The 19,760-nt window shown below is 42.5% G+C and overlaps 1 protein-coding gene across 1 annotated transcript; it reads right to left on the bottom strand.

Moving 5' to 3' along the window:
- Positions 1–8,826: 8,826 nt before the first annotated feature.
- Positions 8,827–9,828, bottom strand: LOC132651476 (melanoma-associated antigen 10-like). The gene has a single exon (XM_060376709.1). It carries the CDS (start codon positions 9,826–9,828, stop codon positions 8,827–8,829), a length of 1,002 nt encoding a protein of 333 aa, XP_060232692.1.
- Between the last annotated feature and the right edge of the window lie 9,932 nt (positions 9,829–19,760).

The following is a 19,760-nucleotide window of genomic DNA, read 5'->3' as shown; positions in this document are numbered from 1 at the left end:
GAAGAAACCGTGCTGCTGGGGTCACCTAGGCTTTGCCTGGAGAAAGTCTAGCAGACTGCAGATCGCGAACAGGCAAGTACTCCTGGCCATCACAGATCTGGCCCCAAGCGGGGAGCACAGAGTTATTGGGAACCCAGCTCCGGCAGACTAGCAGGCAGGCGCACTCTCCGCAAGCCCAGAGGCCTGCTTTGTACCAACTACTCCTTACAGACAGACTGTGTGTCCCAAGACACCAGAGTCTTAGAGTCACTGTCTGGAGAAACCCTCACAAGGAACAAGGAACGAAGCAAAGGAGACAGACTTAGGCAACCCAGTATATCCCCGGAAATTCGAACAGACTGACCGAACCCAGGGAACTGTTGTACCCCAGATAGCCCGCTGTTACCAGAAGAGCAGTACTCACACGCCACAGATTAACTCTTGGGTTCTGGGGCACAGAGCCCCAACCTCAGACCTACAAAAGACCGGGAACCCTGAGATCAACCCCCAGATACAGCTCCAAGGGGCAACCACCAACCAGTTATCCCTAACAAAACTGACCAAACCATGGTACACACAGGTTACAGCAGCTGATCACTAAATTTACAGCAAGAAACCCAGAAGGAGGGCAGCTGTCTCCAGGACTTCTCCCAGTGAGAGGAGAGCCCTCTTGACTAATCAGGACCACAGTTACCACACAGGTCTCTATGCCTGAGGTGAGCTGTAGCAACTCCTGAAAAACACCGGCCATTCAGTGACTATACCCAAAAAGCTGAGAAGGCTTCCTTCAGGAAAAACCATCTTCCTGCCAAAGGGATTCTCTCCACTACAAGAGTCCAGGAACAACCAGAAAGTAACTTCAAACAACTAAGATAGCCCAATGGGTAGAGGACAGTGTAAAAGTTCAACCAACAAAAGCCAGAGCAATATGGCATCTCCAGAACCCAGTTATCCAGGGGCAAATAGCCCTAGACACCCCAACATAATTGAAATTCAAGGAGATGACCTCAAATCTGTGCTCATGAAGAAGATAACAGAGGAAACAAATAAAATACGAAAAGAAATAGAGGAAGCTGCAGCCAAACAGTTTGTGGCCTTTAGAGAGGAAATGCTTAAATCACTTAATGAAATAAAAGAAACAGTCGATTGTTCAAACAAACAGCTGAAAGAATTGACAGAAAAACATGAAAATACAGTCAGACAGGTGAAAGAAACCAACAAAATAGCTCAAGACCTGATGATAGAATTGGAAAAATTAAAAAAAAACACAAATGGAAGAAATTGTGGAAAAAAAAACGTAGGGAAGAAAGCAGGAACTACAGAGGTTAGCATAACCAATAGGCTACAAGAAATGGAAGAAAGAATCTCAGGTGTGGAAGATACAATGGAAGAAATAGATGTATCTGTCAAAGAAAAGGTTAAATCCAAAAAATTCCTGACACAGAGCGTCCAAGAAATCCAAGACAATATGAAAAGACAAAACATAAGAATAATAGGTATAGAGGAAAAAGAAGACTCCCTTCTCCAAGGCCCAGAAAATATTTTCAACAAAACCTTTGAAGAAAATTTCCCCAACTTAAAGGAGAGGCCAATAAGAATACAAGAGGCCTATAGAACACCCAATAAATTAGACCAGAAAAGAAAATCCTCCTGCCACATAATAATCAAAACCGTAAGTATACAGAACAAAGGAAAAATACTAAAAGCTGCAAGAGAAAAAGGCCAAGTAACATATAATGGCAAACCTATTAGAATCACACCTGACTTTTCAACAGAGACTATGAAAGCCAGAAGGGCCTGGACGGATATCATGCAGACCCTAAGAGAACACAGATGTCAGCCCAGGCTACTATACCCAGCAAAACTCTCGGTCCTCATAAATAGAGAAAAGAAGATATTCAATGACAAAAAAAAAAAAATTCAACAATACCTACAAACAAATCCAGCATTACAGAAGACACTAGAAGGGAAAATACAACCCAAGAAAGCTAGCTACATTCAAGAAAACACAGGAAATAAATAACCCCACTACAGTAAAACAAAAAGCAACCAAGCACACAACCGTATGACCACAGCCAACATCAAATTCAAAGGATCTAACAGCCACTGGTTATTAATCTCTCTCAATATTAATGGACTTAATTCTCCAATAAAAAGACACAGACTAACAGAATGGATGCATAAACAAAATCCAGCAATCTGTTGTATACAAGAAACACATCTAAGTCACAAAGATAGACATTACCTGAGGGTAAAGGGATGGAAGACAGCTTTCCAAGCAAATGGACCCAAGAAGCAAGCAGGAGTAGCCATTCTAATATCTGATAAAATAGACTTTCAACCAAAATTAATCAAAATAAATGGAGAAGGACACTTCATACTCATCAAGGGAAAATTCCACCAAGAAGACATCACAATCCTGAACATCTATGCCCCAAATCCAAGGGCACCCACATTTGTGAAAGAAACATTGATAAAACTTAAACCACACATAGATACACACACACTAATAGTGGGAGACTTCAACACCCCACTCTCAACAAAGGACAGGTCAACTAAACAGAAATTAAACAAAGAAACAATATCTCTAACAGAGGTCATGAATCAAATGAACCTAACAGACATTTACAGAACCTTACACGCAAACACAAAAGAATTTACCTTCTTTTCAGCACCTCATGGAACGTTCTCCAAAATAGACCACATAGTTGGTCACAAAGCAAGCCTCAACAGATACAAGAAGATTGAAATAATCTCCTGTATCCTGTCTGATCACCATAGAATAAAGCTGGACCTCAATAACAACAGAAATAGCAAAAGCCTACACATACATGGAAACTGAACAATTTGCTACTAAAAGACAGCTGGGTCAGGGAAGAAATAAAGAAAGAAATTAAAATCTTCCTAGAACTCAATAAAAATGAAGACACAACATACCCAAACTTATGGGACACAATGAAGGCAGTGCAAGGAGGAAAGTTCATAGCACTAAGTGCCTTCAAGAAGAAATTTGAGACATCTCATTCATGCAACTTAATGGCTCACTTAAAAACCCTAGAAAAAGAAGAAGCAGACACACCAAGAAGGAGTAGATGGCTGGAAATAATCAAACTCAGGGCTGAAATCAATCAATTAGAAACAAATAAAACAATTCAAAGAATCAATGAAACCAAGAGCTGGTTCTTTGAGAAAATCAACAAGATAGACAAACCGTTAGCCACGCTATCTAAAAGGCAGAGAGACACCACCCAAATCAACAAAATAAGAAATGAAAAGGGGGACATTACTACAGACACTGAGGAAATCCAAACAATCATCAGGACTTACTTCAAAAGTCTATATGGCACAAAATTTGAAAATCTAAATGAAATGGACAATTTTCTTGATCGATTTGACTTACCAAAGCTGAATTCAGACCAGGTAAATCAATTAAGTAGTCCTATATCCCCCAAAGAAATAGAAGCGGTCATCAAAAGTCTCCAAACCAAAAAGAGCCCAGGACCAGATGGCTTCAGCGCAGAATTCTACCAGACCTTCAAAGAAGAGCTAACACCAATTCTCTTCAAACTATTCCACAAAATAGAAACAGAAGGAACATTACCAAACTCATTCTATGAAGCCACAGTCACCTTGGTACCTAAACCTCACAAAGACTCAACAAAGAAAGAAAATTTCAGGCCAATCTCCCTTATGAACATTGATGCAAAAATACTCAACAAAATACTTGCAAACCGAATACAAGAACACATCAAAGATATCATCCACCATGACCAAGTAGGCTTCATCCCAGGTATGCAGGGGTGGTTCAATATACAGAAATCCATCAATGTGATCCACCATATAAACAAACTGAAAGAAAAAAAAAAACACATGATAATCTCCCTAGATGTTGAAAAGCATTTGACAAAATCCAACATCCATTCATGTTTAAAGTCTTGGAGAGATCAGGAATACAAGGCACATATCTAAACATAGTAAAGGCGATATACAGCAAGACTATAGCCAACATCAAACTGAGCGGAGAGAAACTTAAAGCAATCCCACTGAAATCAGGGACAAGACAAGGCTGCCCACTCTCTCCATATCTCTTCAACATAGTTCTGGAAGTCCTTGCTATTGCAATAAGACAGTTGAAGGAGGTCAAGGGGATACAAATTGGAAAGGAAGAAGTCAAATTATCATTATTTGCAGATGATATGATAGTTTACGTGAGTGACCCCAAAAACTCTACTAGGGAACACCTACACCTGATTAACACCTTCAGCAAAGTGGCCGGATACAAAATTAACTCAAAAAAATCAGTAGACCTCCTGTATACAAAAGACAAAAGGGCTGAGAAAGAAATTAGGGAAACAACACCCTTCACAATAGACACAAATGACGTAAGGTACCTCGGAGTAACCCTAACCAAGGAAGTCAAAGACTTGTATGAAAAAAATTTCAAGTCTCTGAAGAAAGAATTAGAAGAAGATATCAGAAGATGGAAAGATCTCCCATGCTCATGGCTTGGCAGGATTAACATAGTAAAAGTGGCCATCTTACCAAAAGCAATCTACAGATTCAATGCAATTCCCAACACAATTCTTACCGACCTGGAAAGAAAAATTCTGAACTTCATTTTGAATAACAAGAAACCCAGAATTGCTAAAACAATTCTCTACAATAAAAGATCTTCATCCCTGATCTTAAGTTGTACTATAGAGCAAAAGTTTTAAAAACTGCATGGTACTGTCATAGAAACAGAATGGTGGCTCAATGGAACAGAACAAAGGACCCAGAAATAAACCCACACACTTATGGACACCTGATCTTTGACAAAGACGCCAAAAACCATACAATGGAAAAAAGATAGCATCTTCAACAAATGGTGCTGGTCCAACTGGATGTCTACATGTAATAAAAAAAATAGATCCATACTTATCACCCTGCACAAAACTGAAGTCCAAGTGGATCAAAGACCTCAACATAAAACCAGACACATTAAATCGGCTAGAAAAAAGTGGGGAATACCCTAGAACTCATTGGTACAGGAGAAAACTTCCTGAACAGAACACCAAAAGCACAGGCTCTAAGAGCAACAATCAATAAATGAGACCTCATGAAATTGAAAAGCTTCTGCAAAGCAAAGGACACTGTCATCAAAACAAAGCAACATCCTACAGATTGGGAAAGAATCTTCACCAACCCTTTATCTGACAGAGGACTCATATCCAGTATATATAAAGAACTAAAGAAGCTGAAAAGCAGCAAACCAAGTAACCCACTTAAAAAATTGGGAACAGAGCTAAACAGAGAATTCTCTGTAGAGGAATATCGAATGGCAAAGAAACACTTGAAGAAATGCTCAACCTCATTAGCCATTAGGTAAATGCAAATCAAAACAACCCTGAGATTTCACCTTACACCCATCAGAATGGTCAAGATCAAAAACTCAAGTGACAACACATGCTGGAGAGGTTGTGGAGACAGGGGAATCCTTCTCCACTGCTGGTGGGAATGTAAACTTGTACAACCACCCTCGAAATCAATCTGGCGCTTTCTCAGACAACTAGGAATAGCGCTTCCCCAAGATCCAGCCATACCATATATTCAAAAGAGGCTCAAGTACACAAAAAGGATATTTGCTCAACCATGTTTGTAGCAGCTTTATTTGTAATAGCCAGAAGATGGAAACAACCCAGATGCCCCTCAACTGAAGAATGGATGCAGAAATTGTGGTATATCTATACAATGGAATATTACTCAGCAATGAAAAGTAAGCAAATCATGAAATTTGCAGGTAAATGGTGGGACCTGGAAAGAATCATCCTAGTGAGTTGTCCCAGAAGCAAAAAGACACACATGGTACATACTCACTCATATAGACATACAACATAGGACAAACACACTAAAATCTGTGCATCTAAAGAAACTATGCAAGAGAGAGGACCCTAAATAAAACGGTCAATCCCCATCCTGAAAGGCAAAGAGGATGGACATCAGAAGAAGAAAAAACAGGAAACAACCTAGGAACCTTCTACAGAGGGCTTCTGAAAACCAGAAGAAAAACACAGGAAACAACTAGGAACCTACCACAGAGGGCCTCTGAAAGCCTCTGCCCTGCAGACTATCAAAGCAGATGCTGAGCCTGATGGCCAACTGTTGGGCAGAGTGAATGGAATTTTATGGAAGAAGTGGGAAATAGTAAGAGCTGGAGAGGACAGGGTCTCCACAAGGAGAGCAACAGAACAAGAAAATTTGAACACAGTGTACTTCCCAGAGACTCATACTCCAACCAAGGTCTATTCATGGAGATAACCTAGAACCCCTGCACAGATGTAGCCCATGGCAGTTCAGTGTCCAGGTGGGTTACATAGTAATGGGAAGAGGACTGCCTCTGACATAATCTGATTGGCCTGCTCTTTGATCACCTCCCCCTGAGGGGGGAGCAGCTTTACCAGGCCACAGTAGAGGACAATGCAGCCACTTTTGATGAGAACTCATAGACTAAAATCAGAAAGGAGAGGAGAACCTCCTCTATCAGTGGACTTGGGGAGTGGCATGCATGCAGAAAGGGGAGGGAGGGTGGGATCGGGAGGGGAGGAGGGAGGAGCTTATGGGGGGATACAAAATGAATAAAGTGTAATTAATAAAAAATTAAAAAAATATCCCCAGACAAGCCCAATGTGTGTGTACTTCATACTTACATCTTCTTTTTATCTGGTATGAGTGCCTGGAGCTGAAGAACTTTTGCAGCAACTAATACATATTACATAGAGCCAAAAATCCTGCACTCAAGACTCAAAGGGTCTAGTAATCTGCATAGAAAATACCTCTCTCAGTAAGTTAACCATTCCACCTTCTCTCACAATGCCATCCCTTTCTCCCCTCACTTCCCAACTGCTATTAAACCAATCATATACAGGGAACATTAAAGCTCTGTGAGGATAATGCTTTTATTTATGTTGTTAACTACAATATTTCTGGTGCCTCCAAGTATCTTGCATAGTTCATGTTTAGTGAATTTTTGTAGAAAAAATAACCAGTGATTTTGAGATTAAAACCATTTACCCAGTTAAAGGGAATCAAGGTATGAAACTTAAGGTCCATAATATATATTTATAGATGAGTTGCACTGCATGAGACAAGTTTAAAAATAACCTTTTATGTTCTCCTTTTAAAAAAAAAGTATGGGGTTAACAATGGGGCCAGAAGCAAGAGAACTGCCTGGACTCCTCCCAGCATCTTCACTTAGAAAGGGAGGAAAAGTTGCTAATGTTAGGTGCTTAGGGACCATCATCTAGGAAGTGAGTGTGGTAAAGCCTGGAACCTGTGTCCTCCTTGCCTCTGGTACACTGCCTTGTGTGAAAGGGGGGTGGCTGTTAGTTCCTTTAGTTGTTAAAATTATTTATTTTTATTGAAAATATGTTCTTTTCATAGCATATATTTTGGTTATGGTTTCTCCCCTAGTGTTACATTTCTCCAGAAAATCTAGAGAATGTGCAGGTCAGCAAGATAGGGAATAGCTAACCAGGCACAGTGAAAGTTCATGAATAAAATTGACTGAATCATCACTCATGTGAAAATTTGTGTGGGATTAGACTACATCATAAAAAAAAAAGCTTCCCTCCCTAGCATCATTTTCTCCTTAATTACTATGCTAAATCATTTACCAACTTTACAAAATCAATGTCTTCTTACAGTTAGCAAAACTGTACTGGAGAGAATTGAATTAAACTGTCATCTCAATAGTGGGATCTGGCTCTCCTGACCAGGTGGACTGAAGAGGTCCTGGCCAGAAGTTCTAGGCCTCTTGCACAATTCTTCCTTATGTGTCAGGAATTCACTGTGAGCATTGGGGGGAGCTGTAGTAAACCATGCAGTTCTCATGGTGTCCTCAGCCATACCTCTCATCTCTGCATATTTTGGCTTTGTGGTTTGAAATGACTGTGTTTGCTATTCTAAAGTTCTACCACTTAAAAACTTCCAGTCTGGTTTCCCCTGCAGTATTCACTTCTAAAAGACAATGCTGAAATCAGTTTTTCTTCCTTTCAGCTTAAAGACAGTCACAACTCCCAAGGGCCTGGCCTTAGCTCCTTGGCAGTTTCATTAAATAAACAGCCCAGACTTCCAAGCTGTCTTGCTTTACAGCAACAAAATCTGGGGTGCTGCTCACCCCAGAAGACCCCTCTGCACCCCTCCTCCTGTACTAGTGCTTGTGGTCTGAGAGGACATCTCATTTTCACTCCATCTGTAGGAAAGCATGGATCTGATTCACCTATGACACATTGCTAATCTTTGTACCCTTGCAAAGGTCATATGTTTAATGAAAGTTTGGAGAATGGAAGTCCATTCTTTAGGTTAGACTTTAATTAACCAGAATAAGATACTAAAGATCATAAGGTGAGAATTAATGGTTATTTTATTTTATTTTTAACAATTTATTCTGTTCTTCAAGGTTTCCCCCATAACTCAGGAAATAACAATTCCAACACAATGGTGTCCTGTGAGAGATTACAGATCAGATGGAAAACATCCAAACTTGTTTTACAAAATAGCAATGCTTTTTCAAAATGGATAAACAGCAGTGAGTACATGACTAATACAAACTGGAAGCTCACATTTCAGCCTAATGACCCTTCTAGTACATGTAGCAACATTTTAGAATACTAAGAGAAGAAAAATCTGAGTCACCCAAATAGAACATTAAGCGTGGGATGGTTCACACTCTCCTCCCAACACCTTTAGAATGAGGGTCCACTGCTTAGATCGCTGATTCTACCTGACCTTATCTGAGCTGGAAACTGTAAGTGCACTAGAATTGTTGCTGGTCAGAGTAGTAGTATCATATACCCAGGCTATTCTAGCCTAGGCCCTCTCTTCTTCTTCTCTCAAAGCCTCTTCATACAACACTGGGTATTGTGTGGGATCACTTCCATTGATGTTGGTCAAAAACCTCAATATTTTCATCTTGGTGGTTTCAGCATGGGCTCTTGGGCCCCAAACGAACTCATAAGAAGGAGGATCGCTGTCAGGCACCTGCCTGTATTCCAGGTACCCTTCCTGAACAAAATCATCAGTGATGAGTTTCCTGGGTTCTCCATACATAAAGTGTTCATCTCCAGCATACAAGCCTATATTATTCAACACATCCCATATCATAGCCTCACTGATACAGTTGCCTTCCATGAATATTATGCCCAGTATCATTATCAGGAGGCCTGTCTTCGGTATGCCCTGGGCATTAGTCATCATCCCGTCATAGGTGAGTTCTAGGGCTATGACAAGACTATAGGTGTGGCCACCAGGCTCTACTTCCTTCATGTCAATGCCAAAGACTAACTGCATGCACTCTGAGGCTTCTCTAAATATCACAGGGAAGTGGTCCTGATAGTCTTTAATGACATTACTCAGCATTTCTGCCTTGGTGACCGGCTCCTTCATTAGATACTTAAAGAGCAGATACTTTACCAGCTCATCTACTTTTACATCTAGCTCACCTTTAGGCAATGAATTATCACATGGCAGGGCCTCTGAGGAGCCTGAACTCTCCTCACTTTCAGACACTGCACTGAGCTGATTACATGGAGAGGAAGTCATGACAGTGCTGGAGGAGCAAGCTCCTGGGGTGCTATGAGAAGGAACTGGTTCTCTGGAAGCAGCAAGGCCCTCCCCTGAGGTGCCTGACGTTACAGCAGAGGAAGAAGAGGAAGAAGAAAAGGAAGAGGGGAAAGAGGAGGAACAAGTAGAAGAGGATGAGGAATCTTCTTCTCCTATTGAAACTGGAGCACTCGTTAGGCCCTCTGTCTCGCTTTGGGCCTCAGGATTTTCCTCAGTCATGCATCGCCTACGCTTCCGAGGTCTGGGCATGATGACTCTAGTCTTGAACACCAGGCAGTAGCGCAATGACGTAGACCAGGAGACCTAGGGAAAGAAGAGGAGAGTGGAAGTATTCATTGTTGCCAATCACTCCTTTAGAAATGCTCACAAACACTGGCCCACAGCAGGCTTTTTCTTAGAGCCACAAGGAATCTTCCTGTCAGCTCTGTATCTCTTGAGAGACTGAGGCCACTAGTGACAACTTTCCTCAGAGTGCAACTGGACCAGAGTAGAGGCTTTGGGGTATCCAGAAGCCTGTATGGGGCTAAGAAAACTGGGTCTGATGTCTTTGGGGTACATGTGACACATTCACAGTGTGTGCCTCACCTACACTCGAGACCCTGCCTGGTCTTCCTCTGATGTCTTACCTCAGGAAACCATATCAAACCAAGAACTTCACCTGGCTCCTGTGACAGACAATGAGGCATTCCACAGTCATAAACTGCAAGGCCAGTACTGGATCCCCATTCCAGACAGGAGCCTAAACTGAACTGTGAAGAGTTGCCTGACTCTACAGTGTATGTATGGTTCTCTTTGTGCTCACTCTGGGTTCTCACTTGTCTCCTCTCAGGCCCTGGGCTCCAGCCCTATCTGCTGGCCTGAGGCAAACTCCTGGGAAAACTGCCCATTTCTCTGAAATATAACAAAAGACATTCAAGGTCCCTTCATCTTGCAACAACTATTCAAGGGCAACTGCAAAAAGTATCCCAATTAAATGTGCTCCATAAGTCTGGGATGAGGCACCTTCCACCCCTGACTTGGTGGCTGTCCTTCCTCTTATGACCTGAGTGCACCTGACTTAAGCAAAGTCTCATTTCACTGAGATAGAGGAAAGAAGAAGTCAGGGGATGGAATACACCCCTAGATAACAGATCCCACCCTCAAAAGCTGACAGGAGACTTAGGTGTCATCTGGTCCCCATCTATATAGGGGACGTGACAAACCCCCTTCTTACCTTGAGTCCTTCAACACCTGAGAGCCTCCCTCTGATGACCTGGGTCACGGTTTCTTTGATCTGTTTTAGGTTCCTGAGACCAATGTCCTACAATCAAGACAAGGGGATCATAATGTGAATCCTGCCCAGGAATAGGGGAGTCCCAGGAGATGGGCTTCTGTGGATCCCCTGTCTGTGCTCCAAACTGGGGTTTCTTTTAGTGTTCCCACCTAGTCTGATGACAGGTCATGGAACCCCTGCAAATAACCAAAGTCACACATTCAAGTCAGTTCTTGAACAACAAGAGATCATGAAAACAATCAGGAGGTGTGAGCAGATGCCCCATTTCTTCTCTGATGAGTGGGGTCCCCTGAGAGGCTTACGAGGCCCAGACTATTCCCAGCTGTGTTCACTTAGTGCAGAAAGGTCATTGATGTGACCTACCTAACAGGCTCTCTTCATACTAGCACTCATCTTCCCAAGTACTTCCCATCTTTCAACTGAATTAGTTTAAGGAAGTTTTCATTTATTTCCCCTGAGGGCTTGTCCCAGGGCACAGTCATTCTCTCTAGGCTGCAGACACATGTGTTCATCATGAGAGCTCCATGACTGGGATCCAGCTCAGCCCTGTACTCTTCCTTTCCCTCACCATCTGAGGACCTTACTACCAAGGTCCTCATAAGTCTCAGACTACCTTTTCCCAGTCCTCAGGCAGGAAAAAAAGCCATCCACAATAAGCAAATTTCCAGGGCTCCCTGGGCATCAGAACAAGGGCATAACTTGTTTTGGGGATGATGGGTACCTTCAGATGTTTAGTTCTTGCCATGGCTGCTCACCCACCTTGATTGCTGGAAGCTGCTAGACACCTCCTCTGGTAAGCAGGTGTGGCTCTCTTTGATGCCACTCACTCAGTATCACCTTCCTGAAAGATACAGAAGATAGGATGAAGCCCATCTGAACATCCCTCGGGTGTTTCTCGGTAGTGGCAGAAGGGGCAGGGATCCACTCTTGTCCTGGTGATTCCAAAGCATTTCTTATTTACTTCTCACATGACCCCTCTGCCACTCACATCCATCACTCAGGCCCAGTACTTGATCCCCACCTTATGCCATAGTCTTACCCAGATCCTGCCTAGACTTACAACAGGGCAGTCTGTATATATAGTATCAGGGGTCTCCTTGTTCTTCCTTTCGGGATCTGGTGCCTTAACTCTACAGATCTGAGGCCTTCATCTCAGCACAAGGCCTGATCTTCCCTCATACCCTACAGGTTGAAACAAAGGTGCACTCCCTCAGGTTACTTTTCTCAGAGCTGGAAGGAGTGTGGAAGTCTATCTATGATCTGAAGTGCAAGGGGCTCACTCCTAGAAGTGAGGCCTCACTGGGGGCCAGGTTATTTTGAGTACCCTCTATCCAGAAAATGTCTCTTAAATATATCTTCAGCAACTTAACGGTTATCACCCTTCCAGGATCCTTACAGATATCTTTAATTCCCCAAGTCGAAATAGATAGAAAGTGCATTATTCTCAATGCCTACTTGGTGCCATGCTAAGCAAAGTGGTTGAATTTCATTGTCTGTAGATCCTGCAACCAGAAAGCGAACACTGTAATCCATGCAAACCTCTTAAAAAGCACAAAAGCCATTACAAGGCTATCTCTCCTCTAGGAACCTTACAAAAATCCCAAGAGCCACAGAAATGGATGTGGGGTGTAGGGGTGTGAGAGAAGGTAGGGCTTATTCTTGCAAGTCATCACCTGGACCATCCTCAGAGCTCTAGAACCTCACAAATGAGTCTAAGCATCCCCAGTTCCCTGGATATGGATCCTAAAGGAGAGGGAACTTATTTCTGGAATTCAGCTAGCTTTTTCAACTATATAAAGGGCACTGTACACTTACTGGCCCTGCCTTTCTGAGTGGGGCTTCTTCAGTTCCTTGCCTAGCTCCCTTCCTCTACCTAAAAGTCCTAAAGGGCTTCTAAGTTGTGGAGTCTTGTGAGAGGAGCGCTTCTCCTCATGAACTCAATTGAAATTATCATTTGGGGACACTCTGAATGAACTGAAGCTTCTCCCGTCCACTTACAATTTCCAAATACACGCTGAACGGGAAGCTGGGATCCATGTTAAAGTCCTCTTCACATCGATTCCGCCATATTGCCCACAGTGACAGATTGGGGAAAGGGTTCAATAATACCACGAGGCCACTTTTAAAACAGTGCTCGCCACAGGTACAGCTAACAATTTGGCGTTCCCGTGCTAGGAGAACGGCTTCCTCAGGCCACTCAGCAGTCCAGTCAGACTTTAACCCAGAGCAAGAACAGGCTTCTTTGTGGGAACCTCCCCGTGGACCCGACTTGGTGCCATCCTAACCAAAGGGGTGAAACTGTATTATTTGGCTGACATCTAGCTTGAAAGGGGCTTTTTCCACTCACCGCACCTCAGCAGAAGGAGCATTCACCTTCACCGTCTGCAGCAGAGCCCCTTCCGGGAACTTCACAAAATGGCACTGAGCCTCCAAAGTCCCCGGATGCAGAAGGGTGGGGCGGAGCTTTTTCCCAGACTTCAGCATAGAAGCAGCTTCTGTGCTTCACGAATCTCACAAAAATGTCTCTGAGACTCCCGGGCACCCAGATAGGGAATCTTGCAGAGGCTCATGCTCACATGGTGGCCTAGGTTTCATGCTTGACCTCCAAAAAGAAACAATGTAGCTTGGGCTGTGTATCTAGGATAGCTTCTCAGCTCCCGGATGGATTTAGAAAATCAGGTGGTCTGCTCTTCTAGGGGAACCGTTCCTATGACAATTTCCACCTAGAGGGAGAAGGGGCTCATTCACGTACGTGACCTTTATTTTATGTAGCCAACCACACCAGCAGAGCTATATTATGTTGTGTCTTTACATCCAGCTCCCATAGCCTGTACACTCAAGTCTTACTTTCTCCCCATGAGCAGTACTTTTTTTTTTTTCTCTCTCTCTCTGGAAATGTCCAAAAATACCACCCCAGAAATGGAGGGGCAAAGGTTTTGCAATAATCAGTGTCCACCATATGCCAGGCAAACCTCAATGGTGAAACTATGTTGTTTGGAGACTCTCTGACCTGAAAGAATTCCTTTACAGTCCACCCTAAGCTCTCACCTTAACTCCAAACTGCAGCATAACTGTCTCCCATCCAGGATACAGCGGGAAATGCTTTGTGTCCCACAAGTCCTCTGATGAGAATGCAGAAGCTTAGAAGCTTGAGAATGAATTCATTTTCACAACTTTGTCTGGGTTTGGTGCAGGACCCTCAAAAGGTTACTGTTGGAACACTGTCCAAGAATGGAGTTGTGTGGTGAGAATTCTGAGTGTTTGCAAGAAAACTCAAGAAAGCAAGGTGAGAGTCTTATGACCTTAATTTCTTTAAAACATGAAATTTTTCTTGAAATATTTTTTCAGGGTTCTTCCAGGTGTAGCAGATAGGAATGTGTTTACTTTGGCTGTGTTATTCATAAGCCTCTATGGAAAAACATGTTTTGCCACATGGCTTATCCTTGTGACTGTACACTTTACTTAGGTGACTCTTCCTAACAGAGTATAAATTGCCTGATGCCCTGAATAAAGTTGGCTCTTTCAAGAGACTTGAGTCAGCCTCATTTTTAGGTCCTGCTCTTCCACATTCACACTACCAATTAGAGCAGTAAACAAATACAATGTAGCTTGATTTTCTGAGCCTGTGTATCTGGGGTGGTGTTTTTTCAAACCACTTCCAGAGCTTAGCTTGAATCAGAACGTCCTCTCCTGTCTGGAAACATCTGAAATGGCTTTTATGGGCATAGAGGTCACACCCACCCACGAGGGGGCTAAAGGGGTCATTCTCACAAGTGGACTCTTCAACTTCCAACACTATTCATCTCGTATTATCTGGAGCAGATTTTCTATTATACTTACTTTCATCCTGAAAATAATGTGCTCCTTTTTTTCCCTCTGGCAATGTCTGAAAATGGTGCCTATGTAGGCTTTCAAGGAATAGAGGTGGTAGGGGCTTGACCACAGGGATTAAGTTTTCTTATTTGGGGCCTTCCTATCCTTAAAGTGGGCTCTCCAGTCATCCTATGCTCTTGCCTCCACTCTGAAAGTATAGGATGAGCATTTTCTCTTTAGGAACTTCAAAAACATGATTTGAAGTTCTCTAAGTTTCTGGACATGAGTGTGGAATGGGAAGGAGGGAACACATTTTTGCAAGTCAGCTCTGAGCTATCACCTACACTTGAAGAACCTCACAAAATGGCTCTAACTCGCCTAAGTCTCTGGATACTTGGAGAGAGACTCATTGCTGAAAGTCAGCCCTCTTTGATGGAGGACCATCTTCCTCCGGGTTGCTGAATTAAAAACTGTACATCTTGGTATTCAGCTTCCATAATACATCTTCATCTCTCATCTGTTCTTTGAAAAACAATCAGGGACTTTCCAGAAATGCCTATGATGCATAGAGTCCCAAGAGGCAAAAATGAGTTGTAGGCCTGTTCTTAAGGATGGGGCCCAATTTAATTCCAGTTTTATCACAGTAGAACAGATGCATTATTTGGGAGCTGTTTACTTGATCTAGAGTTTCTGTAGTTCACCCTGGGCTCTCACCTTGTTTGCAGGTAATGCCTGGACCTTTCTAATGTAGAAATCTCAAAATTTGCTTTTTACACAAAAGTTCCCTGCAGACAAATTAGCTCATTCATGTGAGTCCCAGACTGGGGCCAAATTGACCACAGGTCAAATTGCATTATGATGAACAATTATCTGGAGTAGAGGCTTCCTCAAGCTCCAATTTTTGTAGTGGAAGTTTTGGCTTCTATGTAAACTCAGTTATGCTATGTAAATATGTTATTTTTTATTTTTATTTTTTCTTCACAGTTTATTCACTATATATCCTGATTGAAGCCCCCTTCCTCCACTCCCTCCAGTCCCACTCTTCCTCCATCTTCCTCTCATCCCCTTCCACTAGTCCACTGAAATGGGGTGTTCTGTAGTATTGCCATCTGCCCAGAGCTTTTTAAGTCTCATGAGTACTGCCTGGATCTACTTCCTCTGTAGCCTGGTAAGGCTGCATCATCATGGGCAAGTGATCAGAGCAGGCAACTGAGTTCATGAAAGAGGCAGACCCTGATCCCCTCACTTAGAGATCCTCATGGAGACTGAGGTGCCAACCAGCCACATCTGAGTAGGGGGTTTAGGTCCTCTCCATGTATGGTCCTCTGTTGGTACATCTAACTCTGTAAGACTCCCTGGGTTCAGATCTTTTAGTTTTGTTAGTCTCCTTGTGGGGCTCCTGTCCCCTCCATGTCCCTCTATTCCCACCCTCCTCTTCTTTCATAAGACTTCCTGCACTCTGCCCAAAGATTGGCTGTGAGTCTCAGCATCTGCTTCAATCTCCTGTTGGGTGAATCATTTCAGAGTACCCTTATAGTTGGCTCCCATCTGGTTTCTTCTCTTCTGCTGCTTCTGGTGTCTATCCTGTATGCCATTTTGAATGAGATTTAAACATCCTTGCTAAGGTCCTCTGTGTTGTTCAGCTTCTTTAGGTCTGTAAGTAGCAATCCTGTATCATATAGCTAATATCCGCTGATAAGTGAGTATATACCATGCCTGTCTTTCTGTTTCTAGGTTATCTCACTCACGATGTTCTCTCCTAGTTCCATCCATTTTCCTGCAAATTTCATGATTTCCTTGTTTTTAATAACTGAGTAGTATTCCATTGTGTAGATGTGCCACAGTTTCTGTATCCATTCCTTCATTGAGGGACATTTAGGTTGTTCCCAGATTCTGGCTATTACAAATAAAGCTGCTATTAATGGGACATTGTGAAACTGAAATTTTTCTGTAAAGCAAAGGACACTGCCAACAGAACAAGATGACAGCCTACAAACTGGGAAAAAGTCTTCACCAACCCTACATCTAAAAGAGGCTAATATCCAGAATATACAAAGAACTCAAGAAATTAGATACCAACAAACAAAATAATCCAATTATAAATGGGTACAGAGCTAAGCAGAGAATTCTCAACAGAGGAATATCAGATGGCAGAGAAACATTTAAAGAAATGCTCAACATCCTTAGTCATCAGGGAAATGCAAACCAAAACAACTCTGAGATTTCATCTTACACCTATTAGAATGGCTAATATAAAAAACTCAAGTGACAACACATGCTAGAGAGGTTGTGGAAAAAAGGGAACCATCCTCCATTGCTGGTGGAAGTGCAAACTTGTACAACCACTTTGGAAATCAATCTGGCGATTTCTCAGAAAAATTGAGAATAGCTGTACCTCAAAAATCCAGCTATTCCACTCCTGGGCATATATCCAAATGATGCCCCACCATTCAATGAGGACATTTTCTCATCTGTGTTCATTACAGCTTTATTTGTGATAGCTAGAATCTGGAAGCAACCTAGATGTTCCTCAACAGATGAATGAATACAGAAATTAGGGTACAATATATTTTTGTTTTAATCTCAAGCATGGGATTTTAGTTTGGGTTTTAGTTTTTTCCACAGCTGATAACTGCCTCCTGTGGAACATGGTCTTTGCCAGCTGGTAACAGCCTGTGTCCTGAAACACAGAGAAGGGCTTGCTTTAGGACTTTGGGGGATATATAATATGAGAGCCCAGAAAGAGAAAGTGTGGCCATTTGGAGAGACCAAAGATGGACTGTGTGGCAGTTTGCAGATACAAGGGAGAAGATAGACTGAGGAGACTGCTTGCTGTGTTTGCTATTGATGGAGATTGGTATAGCCCCTAAATTAACCCATCAACCCTAAACAACTGGAAGAAGTAAAGGGGTCTGCTCTCTTTCTCCCCAGTAACTTTCTCTCTCCTTCCTAGAACTGGGGGATTGGAAGGGAGAGGCTTTAAGGAAGCCCAAATAAAAAAAAAAGAGTTTAAAAATAGCGCAATACACTTTGACTCTGAAAGTAAGACCTTCTGCACATTATAGACCTTGTTAAGTCCAGAAACTGCTGAAGGAAGACCTTAGATTCAGTATGCAAAAGCAAGGAGCGTTTATTCTGTGGGAAATTGCCAGTATGAAAAGGACACCATTTTTTTTTTAGAATGATGACCATTAAGTGAGCACACAGGCTCAATTTTAAGGCAATTAGAGAGATTTCCAGAAGGAGTGAGGTAACCTTTCATTTGATTGGTTAGTAGTGACTCAGGAAGTGTGTGTGGGGGGGATTGTTTAGGATTGGCTAAACATTTAGGAACTTTCCAAAGTTGCTAAGGCTTTTTACTCAGGTTTGCTAAATCATTATACTTAGCTCAAGCCCATGTTTTAACCTTTAAGCTGATTGACTGCCTGTGAGCTGCAGTTTTTTGAGAAATTGTTTTTCTATGTCCCAAAAAACAGAAACTCAGTTCTAGTTAGGCAAAGTTGCAAATGGAGCCTGTCATGATGTCTGATTAGCCAAAGAGATTGGAGCCTTCTAGGGATATCTTGGGGGATTTGGAGTTATTAGACCTCTCAACCTTACAATATGTTCCCATTCAAATACCCACATATATAGAGGTCAGCCAACATAACATAGGTATAGCTGGGTTAGTTGGGGTTCCCTTATGCATTTTATGGACACTTTAGTCCACTTCAGATGTCTGGACAACTCCTGCTAATACCCATACCTTCTCTTTCTCACTTAACTGAAGTGTTGACCTTAGATGAATGTCTTGCTTCTCTGACCCTATGAGGCCTCAGTGGCTGTCAAATCTAAAATCATGCCCAGAGCCATCCTGGCCTGACTGCAGTAGTGCAACAGAATGTTCTGGGATACCTTCTGTGTTTTCTCATTGTCCGCATGTTGGTTCCAGTTAAAAAGCAGACCCCATGCTCTATGAAAGCTAGTCTCCATGATCAAGATTCTGCCTCCCAGCATTTCCTTCTGCTGAACATGAATAGCACTTTATTCCTTATCGCCTGTATCCTGTGCACACAGGGCTGACAACAGAAGCAGGACTGCTAGTGGGGATCTTTTATCTGTGGATGGGCTTCCCTAGGCTATCCTACTTCAGTTCCCAAGCCCCTTCTTACTTTCCTCTCTTCTTGGAACCCTGCCAGGCTCTATTCCAATGTCTGATAGACTCGGGTGCCTTTTGAAGTCTTCCTGTACAGCTGCAGTGCCCAAATGTATATCTCTGTGTCTGAACTCTTCAGCCTCCTGCTTCCTAAAACATTCTCTCACCACCCATCAGTCTACCAGAACAGCCACATGTGCCTGGTAAATGTGATTCCAGCTACACTCCTAAGTCTGTTTCTAGATGAATAGCATGTGACCTCACTGCATCCAGTTAACCCATTCTATTCTGAGGCCTACGCTAGTAGAGTTAGAGTCGACTTTGGACATTTCCCTGTCTGGAGTGTTCATATGCAAATGTTTTCTTCTACAGATGTGAGCTAGAACATGTGAGATAGAACAGACAGGCCCTGTACATCTGTGACAATGCTGTTTCATCCCAGATCATTTAGCCTCCCTCCTGCTCTTTGCATAAGCTGATTTCCTCACGAAGCCCTTGAAATTCACTCTGTGTTTTGAGGTGTTTTCTGCAAGAACTTAATAAGGCTTCTTCCTTTTCATCATTCAATTAGGAGCTCGTTAACAAGTAGTGAGGGACTGGTTTCATAACCATTGTTTACAATGTAGCTAATGTCCTTCTCCACACTATACAATAGTGTTCTGTTCTCCATGGACAGCCCACTATAATTCTAAAATTGCTTCATTTGTTGCATGTTCAGCTTTACTGGCAAAAGCAAATTCTATTCTTTTCCTCACTAGAGGAATGTTTTGGGTCATTTGAAAATTGATCTGTGTCAGTGTGGGAGGTTGAGAAAGGATGACAAATATACTAAGCAGAGAAACCGTGGCTCTAAACTCTCATCCCCCTGCCAATGAACACATTTGAGCCTCATATCCAGAAAAACCTCCAATTCTGACAGAAGACCCCATTAGAACAGTCACTGGGTGCTGTGGTCAAGGA

Source organism: Meriones unguiculatus, assembly GCF_030254825.1.
Source record: "Meriones unguiculatus strain TT.TT164.6M chromosome X unlocalized genomic scaffold, Bangor_MerUng_6.1 ChrX_unordered_Scaffold_30, whole genome shotgun sequence".
Lineage (NCBI taxonomy): Eukaryota > Metazoa > Chordata > Mammalia > Rodentia > Muridae > Meriones > Meriones unguiculatus.
This window is presented reverse-complemented; position numbering and strand designations above follow the sequence as displayed.

Excerpts from the sequence above, each read along its gene's own strand:
- LOC132651476 (XM_060376709.1), bottom strand. The coding sequence starts at position 9,828 with ATGCCCAGACCTCGGAAGCGTAGGCGATGCATGACTGAGGAAAATCCT.